We start from the raw sequence: 21,351 nt of genomic DNA, 5'->3' as shown, positions 1-21,351 counted from the left end.
GTGCACTGCTTTCCAATAGCAGTCACATGACTGAAAAAAAGGTTGTTATTCTGAAACGGCTCAAATTTAACCGGCGTAAACCGAGGGCCCCCTGGTACTTTACTGCTTAAAAATGCCAACCCTCATCTAAGCCTTCTTTGAGTCATAATCTTTTTGATGCTGGTGTGTGTATGTGTATACATGTGTATTTATGTGCTAATATATGTATATATGCTGGACAAATGGTGCTTATAGCCTTACTCGACACAGGATTGTAACTTTCAATTTGTAAAAGTGCAATCAGCAAAGCGCAATAAAATGAGGTATGCCTGTATATATGTATATCTAAAAAACATTTTTTTAACCTAATACTTGCACCGTTAATTTATACAACAATTGATTCTCAGCTGTGCAATCTTCTTCACCTAAACTGCAGGCAGATGATATGTTGCGGTACTTTGTGAATATGAGCGTTCAGTTGTCTCCAGTTGAATCTCCGTCCTTTACATACACGCTTGTCTTTGAATAAGCACTCTCTACAGCTATCAAATAAAACAATTGAAAAACGCATGCTGTCATAGCAACGCAAATAAACCTGCATCTTGCGGAAGTACACAACTTCAGTGACGTCACCCACCGGAAATGGCGTCAGTAATATTTGAAACAAACGATTGGCGGGTGTGCCAGGACTATAAGGTAAATGCGATGGAAGTGGAGTATGTGTTTAGTTGTTTATATTGTCCTGTATTGGGCAGCATATAATAAATAATGTATTTCTAATTGATTCGTCTGTGTGAAACAGCGGTAATATGTGCGACTTCTGCAATGAATACACTCAGTTTTAGCTGTTACAGGCGGCTGTATGTCATTTGCATGTTAGAACTTTAGGATGCTGAGTGTGCAATAAATATTGTATGTGGCACGCCCAGTAAATAGTCAACTGTTAGGGCGTTACGTGCAGCAAGTGCAACGGGAATAATACAGGACAAGCAATTGCTTTATAAAACGGAGCTAGTGATTAGCATGGAGACAGCACTGTACACGAAGTCGTAATTGCATTGAAAACTGCGCACTTATGCCTGCCTGAAATTCAAAACATGGAATCGTACACATTAAATAGATGGTACTAGAGCAAATTAAATTTTTAGTTATTTTGGATTTTACAACTGCACAACTACTTTATTATAAGCAGTATAGTCTCATATATATGTATTGTCTGACTTCTATAGCTTTGGATACTTTTCTAGTTTGACCTGACCATAGGCACTGACTACAGGGTTTGGAGTAGTAGGACACTGATAAGGGGGGTGGAACAGGCTACACATGGCAAAACTAAATTGTAAGTAATTTTGCAGATTTTTGGAAATTTTATTAAAATACTTATAAAATTATTAGGTAAAATCTTAGTTTAGCGTTCTAAATTATTTTCTCAGCCATATCTTATTATTTTCCTACAAAGATTGGCGTGGGGGTTCAGATGAGGGCTACCAACAATGCTGCAATGTTTGTGTCTCCAGGAACAAAAAGGGGAGCCCTATTTTGGGGTGTAAAGTCACTGTTTTCCCCATAGACTTTCCACAGCCAGCTCTGCTCACCTACATGGATACTTTGTATCAAACCCTCAGCCTACAGGTTTTTATACATTTGTAACTGTTTACTGTACACAGACACTAAAGCAGCCCTCTCGGTAACAACTAGGGTTGCCACCTCAGCCATGTTTTCCTGGACACTTATGAGTTACACATGCTGCAGGGTGTGCAGGGAGGAACATGTATTGTGTTTCTGAACAGCACTATTCATGTTCCTCCCTGCACACCCTGCAGCATGTGTAACTTATAAGTGTTCTGTATTTTAAAGTGAATGTAAATTTTTATGCTAAAGTGCCCGGTTTTTAAAACTTTGATTAAAAACAGGGGCACTTTAATTCATAAAAATTTTCATTTCACTCCTGTTGTGAAAAAAAAACTTACCTTTTAATCTTCACAGCAGCTCCAGCTTCCTCCACCTGTTTCAAAGCCTCTTCCTGGGTCTAAAATGAGGCATCGGCTTCCTCCAATCACAGCAGTGAATCAGACACTGAATCCCCCGGGGGGGAAGCTGTGATTGGAGAATGACCTATCAATCATTTCTGACATCAGAAATGGCTTGTGAGACCGGAGAAAGCTGGAGCTGCTGTGAAGTTTAAAAGGTAAGTTTTTTGTCACAACAGGAGTGAAATGTAAATTTTTATGAATTAAAGTGCCCCTGTTTTTAATCAAAGTTTTAAAAACCGGGCACTTTAGCATCAACATTTACATTCACTTTAAGGGACAGGTGGCAACCCTAGTAACAACTGTACACAGACACTAAAGCAGCCCTCTCAGTAACAACTGTACACAGACACTAAAGCAGCCCTCTCAGTAACAACTGTACACAGACACTAAAGCAGCCCTCTCAGTAACAACTGTACACAGACACTAAAGCAGCCCTCTCAGTAACAACTGTACACAGACAGTAAAGCAGCCCTCTCAGTAACAACTGTACACAGACACTAAAGCAGCCCTCTCAGTAACAACTGTACACAGACACTAAAGCAGCCCTCTCAGTAACAACTGTACACAGACACTAAAGCAGCCCTCTCAGTAACAACTGTACACAGACAGTAAAGCAGCCCTCTCGGTAACAACTGTACACAGACACTAAAGCAGCCCTCTCAGTAACAACTGTACAAACTGCTGAGGAAATAATGTTCACATAGCCTTAAAGGGCAGGATCGCACCTGGTCACACAGTCTTAAAGGGACAGACAATAAAACAACACAGCCTTGAAAGGGTCAACTAGCACCACACGCACACAGTCTTAAAGGGACAGATCGCAGTAATGTTCATGCAGCGCAAACTTAAAGGGCAGCTTTACTGTGCACAGACACTTAAAGCAGCCCTCTCAGTAACAACTGTACAAACTGCTGAGGAAATAATGTTCACATAGCCTTAAAGGGCAGGATAGCACCTGGTCACACATTCTTAAAGGGACAGACAAAAAAAAAAACACACAGCCTTGAAAGGGTCAACTAGCACCACACGCACACAGTCTTAAAGGGACAGATCGCAGTAATGTTCATGCAGCGCAACCTTAAATAATTTAGAACGCTAAACTAAGATTTTACCAATTATTTTTTTTTTTTTTTGGTAAAATCTTAGTTTAGCGTTCTAAATTATTTTCTCAGCCACGCCAATTTTTGTAGGAAAATAATAAGATATGGCTGAGAAAATAATTTAGAACGCTAAACTAAGATTTTACCATTTATTTTTTTTACACTTTGTTTTTTCCCCCACACACACTATTTTACCGCAGTTATCCCTTTTATAATATGCACATAACCATGTTTTATGGCACTTTAAAGGGACAGGAAACTCAATCCTTTTTCTTTCATGATTCTGATAGAGCATACAATTTTAAACAACTTTCCAATAGTGATGCACCAAAATGAAAATTCTAGACCGAAACTGAACCCAAAAATCCAGGATGCACTTGGCCGAAACCAGAAAATGTGTTTTTTTTGGGGGGTGTTTTTTTTGTTTTTATTATTTAAAAAAAATCTTTTTTTATTGCACAATTTAACTATTTATTGAATGAAGCTGAATTAAAATACTGCAAGCCAATAAAATAAAATAACCACACTTTTATTGAAAGTAACACACTAAAAATTAGACAAAAAATACCTTTAAAACAATAATATGCTACACGATAATTTTATAAAGAAAAAACAGGCAAAAAAACAAAACAGAAAAAACGATAATACCATTTTCGGCCAAAATGTTTCTGTGACCAAAATTCTGGTGCATCCCTACTTAAAACAATATTAAATATCAATATACTGTGTTATTCTTTATTTAGTTCTGTGTAACAGAACCAGATTTAACGTTTTTTTTTGTTTTGTTTTTTTACCTATTATCCAAATAAAGTATAGTCCTAGAAAACTATTATTATATGCAAAACAGTAAGTCAAGTAATGAACTCCAACAGCAGCTCTACTAGGCTAGCATCAAATTTGAAATATGCTACACAATACATTTACCGAAACAAAAAGGCAAAAAACCTGGAAACTGAAATAACCGAAAATGCCATTTTCAGCCGAACGTTTCTGCGGGCAAAATTTTGGTGCATCCCTACTTTCCAATTTGCTTCATTATTAAAGGGACAGTTCACCCAAAAAAATTCTCCCCTTTAAATTATTCCCAATGATCATTTTAACCTGCTAGAGTGTATTAAATTGGTTACAAGTAGCTCCTTTACTCCTATTTCAGCATTTGAAATAGCTGATTTAGCCTGTGGTATCGCCATCTACACTGAACAAATTAATACTGGAGTATAGGCTATTGAATAGCCTAAATATACACAGCCAGCAGCAGAGATTACACTCTCAGTGGGATGCAGGATAGTTAAGTAATAAAATGATCATTTTCCATTGTTCTCTCTATGCATTGAGCTTTGGTGTTCCAGCCAAATAAAAGATAAGGAAGCAAGTCTGTTTATACAAAGTTATAATATAATGAGATCTGATATCACCTTTAAGTTCAACCCATTGTAATAGGCTGTGGTTTCAAAGCACAAAATCAGCTACTTCATATACACAAATAAGCATGAAAATGGAATTTCTCAAATATTTTATACTCTGCATTTGGTATAACAAGTCATTTAAAATACATTAATGGAAAAACAATTTTTACAGTGGTACTTTCCCTTTAAGGTATCATTTGTTGAAAAGCATAGCTAGGTAGGCTCAGCACTTGGGTGCTTTTTGCTGATTGATGGCTGCACATATAGGGATATTGTACTGCAAAATTGGATTATTTTCAATGTGTTCCCAATGACTTCTTGTAGTAGCTGCAGAGAATAAAATGTATGATTAATTGTTCATTTAGATGCATTTTTATACATATGAAATAGCCATTTTTGCTGATTGAAGCCGCAGTCTATTTTTCCTCAAGAACACACCCATATAAATGGGCTGAGCCTGCAGAAACAGCAGACCTCGTAATCTTAGCTATCTTTATACATTAAAGGGACAGTCTACTCTATTTTATTTTGTTGTTGTTTAAAATGATAGGTAACGTTTTTTAAAACCCATTCCCCAGTTTTGCACAATCAACACTGTTATATTAACACACTTTGTAACCACAAAACCTCTGTCTGTTTCTAAGCCCACCTTTTATATCAGTGCATGTTATTGGCTTTTCACACCCAGACAGTGCTAGTTCACGTGTGCAATATAGATAACAGAACCAGCACTAATTGGCTACAATGCATGTTTGTAAAATTCTAATTGACTGCCTCCTTATCTTATATATCTGTCTTTAAACAATGGCCCATACTTGGAGAGGACAATTGAAAAGGAAAATTGTAATAATTATTCTACCCCCTACTGGGAACTTGTGTGCTGCGTGCTGTCTTCTGTTTACATAGATTTTACATAGAGAAGACATAAGTATTGCTATTTTCAGTAGAGGTGATGCAAAATAAACTATTTTAATGGGACAGTCAACTCCAATTTTTTTATTATTTAAAAAGATAGCTATCTTACCCATTCCCCATGTTTGCACAGCCAACAGGGTTATATTAATATACTTTTAACATCTGTGATTACCTTGTATCTAAGCCTCTTCTGACATCCCCTTATCACATGGCTATTTATTTATTATCTATTGACTTGCATTTTTAGCAAATTAGTGCAGTCTCATGCACAACTTCACTGGAGAGAGAACAAAGTTATCTGTATGGTCCACATGGATTATCAGTCTCTTGTTGTGAAAGTATGTGATAAGAGGCTGTCTGTAGTGGCTTAGAAACAGGCAGAAATTAGAGGTTTAAATGTTATAAAGTATATTAATATAATAATGTTGGTTGTGCAAAGCTGGGGAATGGGTAGTAAAAACATAATTTATGCTTACCTGATAAATTCCTTTCTTCTGTTGTGTGATCAGTCCACGGGTCATCATTACTTCTGGGATATAACTCCTCCCCAACAGGAAATGCAAGAGGATTCACCCAGCAGAGCTGCATATAGCTCCTCCCCTCTACGTCAGTCCCAGTCATTCGACCAAGAAACAACGAGAAAGGAGTAACCAAGGGTGAAGTGGTGACTGGAGTATAATTTAAAAGATATTTACCTGCCTTAAAACAGGGCGGGCCGTGGACTGATCACACAACAGAAGAAAGGAATTTATCAGGTAAGCATAAATTATGTTTTCTTCTGTTATGTGTGATCAGTCCACGGGTCATCATTACTTCTGGGATACCAATACCAAAGCAAAAGTACACGGATGACGGGAGGGATAGGCAGGCTCATTATACAGAAGGAACCACTGCCTGAAGAACCTTTCTCCCAAAAATAGCCTCCGAAGAAGCAAAAGTGTCAAATTTGTAAAATTTGGAAAAAGTATGAAGCGAAGACCAAGTTGCAGCCTTGCAAATCTGTTCAACAGAGGCCTCATTCTTAAAGGCCCAAGTGGAAGCCACAGCTCTAGTGGAGTGAGCTGTAATTCTTTCAGGAGGCTGCTGTCCAGCAGTCTCATAGGCTAAACGTATTATGCTACGAAGCCAAAAAGAGAGAGAGGTAGCAGAAGCTTTTTGACCTCTCCTCTGTCCAGAGTAAACGACAAACAAGGAAGAAGTTTGGCGAAAATCTTTAGTTGCCTGCAAGTAGAACTTGAGGGCACGAACTACATCCAGATTGTGTAAAAGACGTTCCTTCTTTGAAGAAGGATTTGGACACAAGGATGGGACAACAATCTCTTGATTGATGTTCCTGTTAGTGACTACCTTAGGTAAGAACCCAGGATTAGTACGCAGAACTACCTTGTCTGAGTGAAAAATCAGATAAGGGGAATCACAATGTAAGGCTGATAACTCAGAGACTCTTCGAGCCGAGGAAATAGCCATTAAAAACAGAACTTTCCAAGATAACATTTTTATATCAATGGAATGAAGGGGTTCAAACGGAACACCCTGTAAAACGTTAAGAACTAAGTTTAAACTCCATGGTGGAGCAACAGCTTTAAACACAGGCTTGATCCTAGCTAAAGCCTGACAAAAGGACTGGACGTCTGGATTTTCTGACAGACGTCTGTGTAACAAGATGGACAGAGCTGAAATCTGTCCCTTTAATGAACTAGCTGATAAACCCTTTTCTAAACCTTCTTGTAGAAAAGACAATATCCTAGCGATCCTAACCTTACTCCAGGAGTAACCTTTGGATTCGCACCAGTATAGGTATTTCCGCCATATTTTATGGTAAATCCTTCTGGTAACAGGCTTCCTAGCCTGAATCAGGGTATCAATAACCGACTCAGAAAAACCACGTTTTGATAAAATCAAGCGTTCAATTTCCAAGCAGTCAGCTTCAGAGAAGTTAGATTTTGATGTTTGAATGGACCCTGTATCAGAAGGTCCTGTCTCAGAGGTAGAGACCAAGGCGGACAGGATGACATGTCCACTAGATCTGCATACCAAGTCCTGCGTGGCCAAGCAGGTGCTATTAGAATTACTGATGCTCTCTCCTGTTTGATTTTGGCAATCAATCGAGGAAGCAGCGGGAAGGGTGGAAACACATAAGCCATCCTGAAGTTCCAAGGTGCTGTCAAAGCATCTATCAGAACTGCTCCCGGATCCCTGGATCTGGACCCGTAGCGAGGAAGTTTGGCGTTCTGGCGAGACGCCATGAGATCTATCTCTGGTTTGCCCCAACGTCGAAGTATTTGGGCAAAGACCTCCGGATGAAGTTCCCACTCCCCCGGATGAAGAGTCTGGCGACTCAAGAAATCCGCCTCCCAGTTCTCCACTCCCGGGATGTGGATTGCTGACAGGTGGCAAGAGTGAGACTCTGCCCAGCGAATTATCTTTGATACTTCCATCATTGCTAGGGAGCTTCTTGTCCCTCCCTGATGGTTGATGTAAGCTACAGTCGTGATGTTGTCCGACTGAAACCTGATGAACCCCCGAGTTATTAACTGGGGCCAAGCCAGAAGGGCATTGAGAACTGCTCTCAATTCCAGAATGTTTATTGGAAGGAGACTCTCCTCCTGATTCCATAGTCCCTGAGCCTTCAGAGAATTCCAGACAGCGCCCCAACCTAGTAGGCTGGCGTCTGTTGTTACAATTGTCCAGTCTGGCCTGCTGAATGGCATTCCCCTGGACAGGTGTGGCCGATGAAGCCACCATAGAAGAGAATTTCTGGTCTCTTGATTCAGATTCAGAGTAGGGGACAAATCTGAGTAATCCCCATTCCACTGACTTAGCATGCATAGTTGCAGCGGTCTGAGGTGTAGGCGTGCAAAAGGTACTATGTCCATTGCCGCTACCATTAAGCCGATCACCTCCATGCATTGAGCTACTGACGGGTGTTGAATGGAATGAAGGACGCGGCATGCATTTTGAAGTTTTGTTAACCTGTCTTCTGTCAGGTAAATCTTCATTTCTACAGAATCTATAAGAGTCCCCAAGAATGGAACTCTTGTGAGAGGAAAGAGAGAACTCTTCTTTTCGTTCACTTTCCATCCATGCGACCTTAGAAATGCCAGAACTAACTCTGTATGAGACTTGGCAGTTTGAAAGCTTGAAGCTTGTATTAGAATGTCGTCTAGGTACGGAGCTACCGAAATCCCTCGCGGTCTTAGTACCGCTAGAAGGGCACCCAGAACCTTTGTGAAGATTCTTGGAGCCGTAGCCAATCCGAATGGAAGAGCTACAAACTGGTAGTGCCTGTCTAAGAAGGCAAACCTTAGATACCGGTGATGATCTTTGTGGATCGGTATGTGAAGGTAAGCATCCTTTAAATCCACTGTGGTCATGTACTGACCCTCTTGGATCATGGGTAAAATAGTCCGAATAGTTTCCATTTTGAACGATGGAACTCTTAGGAATTTGTTTAGAGTCTTTAAATCTAAGATTGGCCTGAAAGTTTCCTCTTTTTTGGGAACCACAAACAGGTTTGAGTAGAACCCTTGTCCTTGTTCCGACCACGGAACCGGATGGATCACTCCCATTGTTAACAGATCTTGTACGCAGCGTAGAAACGCTTCTTTCTTTATCTGGTTTGTTGACAACCTTGACAGATGAAATCTCCCTCTTGGGGGAGATAATTTGAAGTCTAGAAGGTATCCCTGAGATATGATCTCTAGTGCCCAGGGATCCTGAACATCTCTTGCCCAGGCCTGGGCGAAGAGAGAGAGTCTGCCCCCTACTAGATCCGGTCCCGGATCGGGGGCTCTCGGTTCATGCTGTCTTTGGGGCAGCAGCAGGTTTCCTGGCCTGCTTGCTTTTGTTCCAGGACTGGTTAGGCTTCCAGCCTTGCCTGTAACGAGCAACAGCTCCTTCCTGTTTTGGTGCAGTGGAGGTTGATGCTGCTCCTGTTTTGAAATTCCGAAAGGGACGAAAATTAGACTGTCTAGCCTTAGCTTTGGCCTTGTCTTGAGGTAGGGCGTGGCCCTTACCTCCCGTAATGTCAGCGATAATTTCTTTCAAACCGGGCCCGAATAAGGACTGCCCCTTGAAAGGTATATTAAGTAATTTGGACTTAGAAGTAACATCAGCTGACCAGGATTTTAGCCACAGTGCCCTGCGTGCCTGTATGGCGAATCCTGAGTTCTTAGCCGTAAGTTTGGTTAAATGTACTACGGCCTCCGAAATGAAAGAATTAGCTAGTTTAAGGACTCTAAGCCTGTCCGTAATGTCGTCTAGCGTAGAGGAACTAAGGTTCTCTTCAAGCGACTCAATCCAAAATGCTGCCGCAGCCGTAATCGGCGCGATACATGCAAGGGGTTGTAATATAAAACCTTGTTGAACAAACATTTTCTTAAGGTAACCCTCTAATTTTTTATCCATTGGATCTGAGAAAGCACAGCTATCCTCCACCGGGATAGTGGTACGCTTAGCTAAAGTAGAAACTGCTCCCTCCACCTTGGGGACCGTTTGCCATAAGTCCCGAGTGGTGGCGTCTATTGGAAACATCTTTCTAAATATTGGAGGGGGTGAGAACGGCACACCGGGTCTATCCCACTCCTTAGTAACAATTTCAGTTAGTCTCTTAGGTATAGGAAAAACGTCAGTACTCGCCGGTACCGCAAAGTATTTATCCAACCTACACAGTTTCTCTGGTATTGCAACAGTGTTACAATCGTTGAGAGCTGCTAAGACCTCCCCTAGTAGTACACGGAGGTTCTCCAATTTAAATTTAAAATTTGAAATATCTGAGTCCAATCTGTTTGGATCAGAACCGTCACCCACAGAATGAAGCTCTCCGTCCTCATGCTCTGCGAGCTGTGACGCAGTATCAGACATGGCCCTAGCATTGTCAGCGCACTCTGTTCTCACCCCAGAGTGATCACGCTTGCCTCTTAGTTCAGGTAATTTAGACAAAACTTCAGTCATAACAGTAGCCATATCTTGTAATGTTATCTGTAATGGCCGCCCAGATGTACTAGGCGCCAAAATATCACGCACCTCCCGGGCGGGAGATGCAGGTACTGTCGCGTGAGGCGAGTTAGTCGGCATAACTCTCCCCTCGCTGTTTGGTGAAATTTGTTCACATTGTACAGATTGACTTTTATTTAAAGTAGCATCAATACAGTTAGTACATAAATTTCTATTGGGCTCCACCTTGGCATTGGAACAAATGACACAGATATCTTCCTCTGAGTCAGACATGTTTAACACACTAGCAAAAAACTTACAACTTGGTTATAATCTTTTTTAGCAAAAAACGTACTGTGCCTCAAAGAGGTACTAACGATTAAATGACAGTTGAAATAATGAACTGAAAAACAGTTATTGCATCAAATTTTAAAACAACACAACTTTTAGCAAAGGTCTGTTCCCATTAGTAAAAAACAACACTAATTAAATTTGTACATAAGAAAACAAAACAACGTTTTTTATACACAGTCACTATAAGAATTCTCACAGCTCCGCTGAGAGAATTTACCTCCCTTCAAAGAAGTTTGAAGACCCCTGAGATCTGTCAGAAATGAACCGGATCATGCAGGACATATAAAAGTAGCTGACTGGAATTTTTTGATGCGTAGCAAAGAGCGCCAAAAACGGCCCCTCCCTCTCCCACACAGCAGTGAAGAGAAACGAAACTGTCACAATTAAAGCAAAAAACTGCCAAGTGGAAAATAATGCCCAAACATTTATTCACACAGTACCTCAGCAATGTAAACGATTCTACATTCCAGCAAAAACGTTTAACATGAGAATAGTTATTAAAAGGATTAGTGACCTTAACACAGTAGTTCCGGTGAAATACCATCCCCAGAATACTGAAGTGTATACATACATGTCATTTTAACGGTATGGCAGGCTTTTCTCATCAATTCCATTCAGAAAATAAAAACTGCCACATACCTCAATGCAGATTCATCTGCCCGCTGTCCCCTGATCTGAAGCCATTACCTCCCTCAGATGGTCGAGAACAGCAATATGATCTTAACGACTCCGGTTAAAATCATAGTAAAAAATCTCTGTCAGATTCTTCCTCAAACTCTGCCAGAGAAGTAATAACACGCTCCGGTGCTATTTTAAAATAACAAACTTTTGATTGAAGTCATAAAAACTAAGTATAATCACCATAGTCCTCTCACACATCCTATCTAGTCGTTGGGTGCAAGAGAATGACTGGGACTGACGTAGAGGGGAGGAGCTATATGCAGCTCTGCTGGGTGAATCCTCTTGCATTTCCTGTTGGGGAGGAGTTATATCCCAGAAGTAATGATGACCCGTGGACTGATCACACATAACAGAAGAAATAGTTATCTATCTTTGAAAACAATAACAATTCTGGTGTAGGCTGTCCCTTTGAATGACAAAATATGGATAAAGTAAATGTTTGATAACAATTTGATACACTCTAGCATGTATAACAGAACATTTGGAACACATTAAAGCGTAGAAAAAAAATAAGTTTACTATCCCTTTAATAATGCTTCTCTTTCTTTTGCTATGCTGTTGTGTTCATAGTGTGGATTCACCAATAAGTAAAAAAATATATATGTGGACTTATTTTATTGACATGTCTTGAGAGGAAATAGTGCCTTCTTTACTATTTATAATATTTTATTTATTTTTTTAGTTCATAAACTTTCTGGATCAGTGGAAGAAAAAAACCTTGTCAAAATGGATAAATCCAAAATTCCTATCCCTAAATCCAATGTTGTAAACACATCACAGAAACTCCCAAGTACAGGTCAGTAGGTTTCCTTAAAATCAGTAATGTGGCATTCCCGTACTATTCAAAGTATGTATATGTGAATAGATAGATTTATGTATAGATATAGATAGGTGTGTGTATATCTTGTGATGAGGCTACATATTATGGCCTGCCCTGAGATAAGCAAAACCTAAAGGGACAATCTACGCCAATTTCTTTCCTATGGCATGGAGAGTCCACAAATTCATTCCAATTTCTAGTGGGATATTCACTCCTGGCCAGCAGAAGAGCACTGTCACTTCCCTTACCCATAATCAGTCATTCTATTTGTCTCTATCACGGGAGGATATGCGAAGATGGTGTCTGAAGATATTTAATCCTTTAATGGGTACTTTTCCCTGCAAGCAAGGATTGGGGCTATGCTGTGTCCATGTCAATCTTTACTAAGAGTAATGGTGGCTTTTAGCAGTTAGAAGACAGCAAGGTGGTCTTTGCTTACCTTCTAACATTAATGCTACCCCTCTATAGAAAACCAGGGTTGGTTACTCTGTATTTTCTTTTCCTACAGGTCCTTGTCAGGTCGGCTGAACCTGTCAAACTTGGAGTTGATGAGAAGAATGAAGACCCTGTATCCTATCCCCCTGGGCTTGTGGATATATTGAGCTTAATGGGGTGAGGGACTTTAATTTATTTGCTGGGTGCACTCCAGTGAGGGTGGGCAATGAGGGAAGGTGATATTCTAGCCCTGACTATATTACTTCTAGTGAAGTTTTTTTTATCTGGCTGGGCTTAAATACTCTCTCCCTGAAGCAGCAGTTTTCTTCTCTGTTTACTAATCTTTAATAAGAGACAGCCACATGCTACTTTCAAATAGGCTGGCAGTTCATAATCTCTATTGAGTAAAGGGGTTTTATGCAGCCATTTCCATTCCTTCCGAGAAGAATGGAGTCTATATGTCCCTGGAAGGGGATTTGAGAAAGCTTTCTATACATAGCGGACTCATTACATGGTGTAAAAATATATACCCTTTTTATTGAGCATTTATTGGCGAGAGATTTTAGTAGCCAATGCTATTTTTTCTACCTCTATTTGGGTGAAATCAGTCAAGGGGTATGATGAAGATTTAGCGATTTTTCTCTAAGTTTATGGATATGTATCTTCATTCTGCATGGCAGTTACGCATCTAATTGATTTTGGCGCCTTCGTCTCCCCCCTCAGTAGCGCTTTATCTCATCTGTAAATTCTAGGCGATGATGTGAACAGTATTATGTATCTTTTTATTCATGTGCTGTCTTCATACTTCTGTCACATATGAGATGCGTTTTTTTATGTCAATTTGACTGCTTCATTTTTTGCCTCATAAAGGATTCTCAGAGGGCTGTAGTCATGGCGGCAGAGCGTTATTTGTATGTGCCATTTGTCCATTTTTCTCTCAGCTTTTCCCTCTCTTTCGTCTACCAGTCTTAATTTAATTGAGGGCTTTATTCTTGTGCACTCTTGCAATTTTTCTCGCCGAAACCAGCTGTAGTAGCCTGATGGTTAGCTTAGTTGCCTAGCGAGTGGAAGGTTTGCAGTTTGAAACCAGCTGCAGCTACTTGCACCTTGAATGTCTGCTCGCAAGCTGTTTTCGAAATCACAAATTTTCTGAGGGATAGGACTCTTCCTTCCTCAGGACAAGAAGGTAGACCTAAGGGTACGTAACTCAAGGGACTAAGGTCTTCCTCTTCCAAGCCAGATCTATCCAAAATTTCATGGAGATCTTGTCTTGCTTGGAATAAAGGGTTTCAATCCAAGAAACCTTCCTCTGAATTTGATTCACTATGAAGGATCTCCCCCAATCCACATCTGTTTAGGGGCAGACTTTCATTCTTTTGACTAGCTTGGACCCATGATGTCTCAGTTCCTTGCGCTATGGAACTAGTATTCTAGGGATACAGGATAGGGTTTTAATCTTGTCCCCTCTGGGGTAAATTTATCCTGCCAATGTCCTCTGCAATCTAGGTGAAGAGAGAGGCCTTCTTAATCTGCGTAAGGGACCTATTCTCTCTGGGAATGATTGTTCCCGTTTCCGTGGCAGAACAGGGTCTAGGATTCTATCAATCCTTTTTTGTGGTTCCCGAGTAGGAGGGAACTTTCCGCCCCGTATTGAGCATCAAGTGTCAAACTCCTCAAGGTTCCGTCCTTCAAAATGGAGATGTTTTGTTCCTTTCTCCCTTGGTTCGGGGGGTTAGTTCAAGTCTACCATAGTCCTGAAGGACGCGTATATTAATGTTCCCTCTCAGGGAACTTCTCCAATTCCTGCGGTTTGCTTCTGGTCTGACACTTCTAGCTAGTTGTCATTCCCCTTGACCTTGCTATGGTGGTGGTCAGATCGCAGGGAATATGGTGGCTCATTGCCTGGACGACATCTTGGTTCAGTTGCCATCTCTTCAGTTAGATAGATCCCATAAAATATGTTGTCTTTCCTCTTTCTCACGGGTGGATAGTGGATCTGGAGATGAGTTCCCTAGTGTCTCACAACAGGATGTGTTTCTTGGGAACGAGTTTAGATCTCTGTCCATGCAGATTTTTCTGACGGATGTCAGAAAATCCTATCTTATTGATTCTTGCTTTCTGTTCAGTCCTCCATACATCCATTAAATGGAAGTATTTGTTTTCCATGGACATTATCTCCTTTTGTGAGTTTTCCATCTGAGATCTTCCGTTGTAGGAGTAGCTCCTTTTGGAACTGGTTGTTTAGCCTGTTTCTTTCAGGAATTTCTGTAGCAGTATTAGGACCTGCAGTTTGGCTTTCCTAACATGCTCAGACTATAGAACGGAGACCTCTCGGATTTCTCGCAGAGGATATCTCTAGACCCTCTACAAGAGTCTCTCTATCTTGGTGATTTCACAGGACCTTCTATCGCAGGGTCCTTGCTCCCTGAAGCCTTCCTGGTTGATTGTGACCTCTGATGCCAGCCTGCCGGGATGGGGAGAGTTTGGTTTTCTTTATTGGCTCAGGTTCTCTGGACTCTAGAGGATTCTTCTTTTATCATAATCGTCCTAGAGCTGAGAGCTATCTTCAATACTTATTTTGCTTGGCCTCAACTAGGTTTGGTCCAGTTTATCAGTTTCCAGTCAAACTTCTTAACCTAGGTGGTATACATCTTCCACCAGGGAGAGTATCCCGGTGTTAGTTAGCTATGTAGGCGGTTCCTCGTATTCTCCAGTGGGTCTCATGTTTGTCTCCTCTTTTCCTTCCTCATCCCAGGGGTGGATATCTGGGTTGCGGTTTTTCTGAGCAGACAGACCTTTCTTGGGGAATGGAGTCTCTGCCCGGAGGTAATTCAATAATAACCCTATGGTGCGGAGTTCCAGATTTAGATCTGATGGTGTCTAGCCTTTTCGCCAAGCTTACAGGGTACAGTTCTAGTTCTAGAGATGTCAATCGACTCTGATCGACGGTCTAGTGGTGTCTTGGAACTTTAGTATGGCATACTTGTTTCTCTCCTTCCTTGAATATTGCTCGTATCAATCAGGAGAGGGTGTCTGTGATTCTAATAGCTCCTGCCTGGTCTCGCAGGATCTGGTTTGCGGATTTGGTGAAGATGTCATCTTTTTGGTGAAGATGTCATCCCTTGGAGCCTCTGAGGAAGGACCTTCTACTTTAGGGTCACATGCAAATCTAGATTCTCTGAAGAGGGCTGCTTGGAGATTGAACACCTAGTCTTAACAAGGCGTGTTTTTCTCGAAAAGGGTCATTGATCTGTGATTCAGGCTCATAAGCCTGTTACTCGTAGACTTGCTATTAGGTATGGCCTAAATTCCTGTATTGGTGTGAATCGAAAGGTTTCTCTTGGACTCGGGTGAGGGATCCTCACATTCTATCGTTTTTTCAGGAGAACCTGGAGAAAGGTTTTGTCAGTACTCTGAAGGGTCAGTTTTTCTGTACTGTCTATTCCTTTGCTCAAACGTCTGGCTGATCTGCTAGATGTTCAGGCCTTGTTCAGAATCAGGCCTGTGTTTAAACCTGTTGCTCCTCCCTGGAGCCTTAACCTTGTTCTAAAAGGTTTTGCTGCAGGCTCTGTTTGAGCCTATGCATTTGGTTGATTTTTGATTATTATCGTGGAAAGTTTTATTTCTACTTGCTATTTCGTCTGCTCGCAGAGTTTCCAAACTTTCGGCTCTGCAATGTGATTCTCCTTTCCTTATTTTTCATGTGCATAAGACGGTCTTTTGTATTAAATTGGGTTTTTCTTCCCATGGTGGTATCGAATCACAACATCAATTAGGATAATGTTGTTCCTTCTTTTTTGTCCGAATCCTTCTTCTCAGATCGACTGTTACACAACCTTGACGTGGTGCATGTTCTAAAATTTTATCTACAAGCAACTAAAGATTTTAGACAGTCCTCTGCTCTGTTCGTTGTTTTCGCTGGAAAGCATAAGGGTCAGAAGGCTACTTCTACTACTCTTTATTCCTGCTGAGAAGTTTTATTAGATTAGCATATGAGACTGCTGGTCATTAGCCTCCTGAGAGAATTACGGCTCATTCCACTAGGGCTGTCTCTTCTTGGGCTTTCAAACATGAAGCATTTGTGGAGCAAATCTTCAAGGCGGCCACTTGGGCCTCATTGCATACTTTTTACAAATTCTACAAATTTGATATTTTTGCCTCGGCTGACGCTTCTTTTGGGAGAAAAGTTCTTCAAGCGGTGGTGCCTTCTGTTTAGGTCCGCCTGTCTTGTTCTCCCTCCCTTTCATTTGTATTCTAGCTTGGGTACTGGTTCCCACTAGTAATTGGAATGAATTTGTGGACTCTCCATGCCATAGGAAAGAAAACAAAATGTATGCTTACCTGATAAATTTCTTTCTTTCCAAGCATGGAGAGTCCACGACCCGTCCTTATTTTATGTTTAAACGGCATAGTTTTTGGTATAAACCTCAGGCAACTCTATACCTTTTTGTGTTCTCTTTTTTTTTTTTCCATTTTCCTTCGGCCGAATGACTGGGGATTATGGGTAAGGGAAGTGACACTTAACGGCTCTGCTGGGGGTGCTCTTTGCTGGCCTTGAGTGAATATCTCACTAGTAATTGGAATTAATTCATGGACTCTCCATGCTTGGAACGAAAGAAAATTAATCCGGTAAGCATAATTGGTTTTTTTTTGTTTTTTTATTGTTTAAAAATATAGATAATCCTTTTATTGCCATTCCCCAGTTTTGCATAACCAACGTAGTTATATTAATATACTTTTTACTTCTGTGATTGCCTTTTATCTAAGCCTCTGCAGAGTACCCCCTTATTTCAGCTCTTTTGACAGACTTGCATTTTAGCCAATCAGTGCTGACTCATAAATAACTTAATGGGAGTGGGCACAATGTTATCTAAATGGCACACATTAACTAGTGCTGTCTAGCTGTGGAAAAACTGTCAAAATGCACTGAGATAAGAGGCGGCCTTCAAGCGCTTAGAAATTAGCATATGATCCTACCTAGATGTAGCTTTCAACAATGAATAGCAAGAGAACAAAGCAAATTTGATGATAAAAGTTAATTGGAAAGTTGTTTAAAGTTGCATGTCCTTTCTAAATCATGAAAGTTTTTAATTTTGACTAAACTGTCCCTTTAACCCCTTAATGACAACTGACGTACCAGGTACGTCATGCAAAAACGAACAGTTAATGACAATGGACGTACCTGGTACGTCAGTTGTCTGACAGAGTGCTGGAAGCGATCACAAATGCTTCCAGCAGCTCTGAGGGTATTGCAGTGATGCCTCGATATGGAGGCATCCTGCAATACCACTTTACAAGCCTCCGATGCAGAGAGAGCCACTCTGTGGCCCTCTCTGCACCGGTAGCGATGGTGCCAGTGTCCGGTAGTGCACTGTCCGGGTGTGCGCGTGCGCGTTCACGATGCGCGTGCGCGTGCACAAGGGTGAGGGTGCATGTGAACGTGCATGGGCGTGTGCACGGGGCGCGTGTGCGTGCACGTGCACACATTAGCCACACTGACACCAATGAATGAGGCAGAAAGGGAGAAAAAGGCAAAAAAAAAAAATTTCAAATATAAAAGGATCTGGGAGGGTGAGGGGGTGGGGGTATTGTGGGGGGGCTGCTACACTACAGAAATAGTTTTAAAGTTAAAAATAAAAAAAAATAAAAAAACTTTTTGGGGGGTTTTTGGGGCCAAACTGGGTACTGGCAGACAGCTGCCAGTACCCAAGATGGCGGTAATTAGGTAGGGGAGAGGGTTAGAGAGCTGGAGGGGGGATCAGGGAGGTTGGGGCTAAGGCAGGGGTCCATCACAGCTAAAATATTTTATTATTTTTATTTAAAAAAACAAAAACAACTCTTATTTAGTACTGGCAGACTTTCTGCCAGTACTTAAGATGGCGGGAACAATTGTGGGGTGGGGGAGGGAAGAGAGCTGTTTGGGAGGGATCAGGGGGTGGGATGTGTCAGGTGGGAAGCTGATCTCTAAAATTAACCCTGCAAGCTCCCTACAAGCTACCTAATTTAACCCCTTCACTGCTGGGCATAATTAACGTCTGGTGCGCAGCAGCATTTAGTGGCCTTCTAATTAACAAAAAGCAACGCCAAAGCCATATAAGTCTAGATCAATTTACAACCATTTGTGCCATAATTGCAGAAGCTGTTTATAAATAATTTCAGTGGGAAACCTAAAGTTTGTGACAAATTTTGTGAAAAAGTGAACTTTTTTTTTTTATCGCATTTGGCGGTGAAATGGTGGCATGAAATATACCAAAATGGGCCTAGATCAATACTTTGGGATGTCTTCTAAAAAAAATATATACATGTCAAGGGATATTCAGGTATTCCTGACAGATATCAGGGTTCCAATGTAACTAGCGCTAATTTTGAAAAAAAGTGGTTTGGAAATAGCGAAGTGCTACTTGTATTTATTGCCCCATAAATTGCAAAAAAAGCAAAGAACGTGTAAACATTGGGTATTTCTAAACTCAGGACAAAATTTAGAAACTATTTAGCATGGGTGTTTTTTGGTGATTGTAGATGTGTAACATATTTTGGGGGTCAAAGTTAGAAAAAGTGTGTTTTTTTCCATTTTTTTCCTCCTATTTTATTATTATTTTTTTAGTAAATTATAAGACATGATGAAAATAATGGTATCTTTAGAAAGTCCATTTAATGGCGAGAAAAACAGTATATAATATGTGTGGGTACAGTAAATGAGTAAGAGGAAAATTACAGCTAAACACAAACACTGCAGAAATGTAAAAATAGCCATTGTCGTTAAGGGTAAGAAAATTGAAAAATGGTCCGGTCATTAAGGGGTTAAAGGGACACTGAACCCAAATTTTTTCTTTCGTGATTCAGATAGAGCATGAAATTTTAAGCAACTTTCTAGTTTACTCCTATTATCTAATTTTCTTCATTTTCTTGGTATCTTTATTTGAAATGCAAGAATGTAAGTTTAGATGCCGGCCCATTTTTGGTGAACAACCTGGGTTGTTCTTGCTGATTGGTGGATAAATTCATCCACCAATAAAAAAGTGCTGTCCAGAGTTCTAAACTAATAAAAAAGCTTAGATGCCTTCTTTTTCAAATAAAGATATCAAGAGAACGAAGAAAATTTGATAAAAAGAGTAAATTAGAAAGTTGCTTAAAATTGCATGCTCTATCTGAATCATGAAAGAAAAAATTTGGGTTCAGTGTCCCTTTAAAGGACCATAATACCCAAATGTTTAAACACTTGAAAGTGATGCAGCATAGCTGTAAAAAGCTGACTAGAAAATATCTCCTGAACATCTCTATGTAAAAAAGAAAGATATTTCTCCTGTTAAGTGTAGTCAGTCCACGGGTCATCCATTACTTATGGGATATTAACTCCTCCCCAACAGGAAGTGCAAGAGGATCACCCAAGCAGAGCTGCTATATAGCTCCTCCCCTCTACGTCACACCCAGTCATTCTCTTGCACCCAACTAATAGATAGGATGTGTGAGAGGACTGTGGTTGTTAAACTTAGTTTTTATTTCTTCAATCAAAAGTTTGTTATTTTAAACGGCACCGGAGTGTGTTGTTTTTTCTCAGGCAGCATTAGATGAAGAATCTACCTGAGTTTGTGTATGATCTTAGCGGACGTAACTAAGATCCATTTGCTGTTCTCGGCCATTCTGAGGAGCGAGGTAACTTCAGAACAGGGGACAGCAGGCAGGTTCACCTGCAAAGAGGTATGTTGCAGTATATTATTTTCTAAGGAATGGAATTGACTGAGAAAATACTGCTAATACCGATGTAATGTAAGTACAGCCTTAAATTCAGTAGTAGACTGGTATCAGGCTGATATATATGTATGTTTACAATTAAGTATTTCTGGGGAATGGCACTTCACTGGGAAAATACTGTATACATATAACTTTTAGTCTAATCTGCAGTGTGAGCGACTAGCAGCAGGCTTTTTAATAACATTTCATAGATTTTATTTAAACGTTTGCTGGCATGTTAATCGTTTATTTATCTGAGGTACTTGGTGAAAAATTGTTTTGGGCGTTATTTTCCACATGGCTGTCGTTTGTTTTGAATTAAAACAGTTTACTGAGCTTCCCTCACTGTTGTATTGTGAGTGGGAGGGGCCTATTTTGGCGCTTTTACTGCGCATTAGAAATTCAGTCACAGTCTGCCTTCTTCTCCCTGCATGATCCAGGACGTCTCTACAGAGCTCAGGGGTCTTCAAAACTAGTTTTGAGGGAGGTAATCACTCACAGCAGACCTGTGAGACTGTGCTTTGACTGTGATTAAAACGATTATATTTTCAATTGTTAACCGTTTTTCTGATATTAAGGGGTTAATCATCCATTGCTACTGAGTGCAATCCTTTGCTAACTTTATGCATTTACTGTGAAAATTTGATTTCTATAACTAATCCGGTTCATTGTTATTTCAACTGTGACACTTTTGTGTGCTTCTTAAAGGCACAGTAACGTTTTTTATATTGCTTGCAAATTTATTTGAAAAGTATTTTCCAAGCTTGCTAGTCTAATTGCTAGTTTGTTTTAACATGTCTGACATAGAGGAAACTCTTTGTGCAATATGTTCAAAAGCCAATGTGGAGCCCAATAGAAATTTGTGTACTAATTGCATTGATGCTACTTTAAATAAAAGCCAATCTGTACATTTTAAGAAAATTTCACCAGACAACGAGGGGAAAGTTATGCCGACTAACTCT

The 21,351-nt window shown here is 40.4% G+C and overlaps 1 protein-coding gene across 1 annotated transcript in view; it reads left to right on the top strand.

Moving 5' to 3' along the window:
* Positions 1-637: 637 nt before the first annotated feature.
* KNSTRN (kinetochore localized astrin (SPAG5) binding protein) overlaps positions 638-21,351 on the top strand; it is a 107,948-nt gene continuing 87,234 nt past the window's right edge. Inside the window, exons 1-2 of the mRNA XM_053697897.1 lie at positions 638-675; positions 12,086-12,199. Of these exons, the coding sequence (XP_053553872.1) occupies positions 12,130-12,199 (70 nt within the window). The 5' untranslated portion in view covers positions 638-675; positions 12,086-12,129. The remainder of the gene's footprint in view (positions 676-12,085; positions 12,200-21,351) is intronic.

This window comes from Bombina bombina, chromosome 1 (assembly GCF_027579735.1).
Source record: "Bombina bombina isolate aBomBom1 chromosome 1, aBomBom1.pri, whole genome shotgun sequence".
NCBI classification, from domain to species: domain Eukaryota; kingdom Metazoa; phylum Chordata; class Amphibia; order Anura; family Bombinatoridae; genus Bombina; species Bombina bombina.
This window is presented reverse-complemented; position numbering and strand designations above follow the sequence as displayed.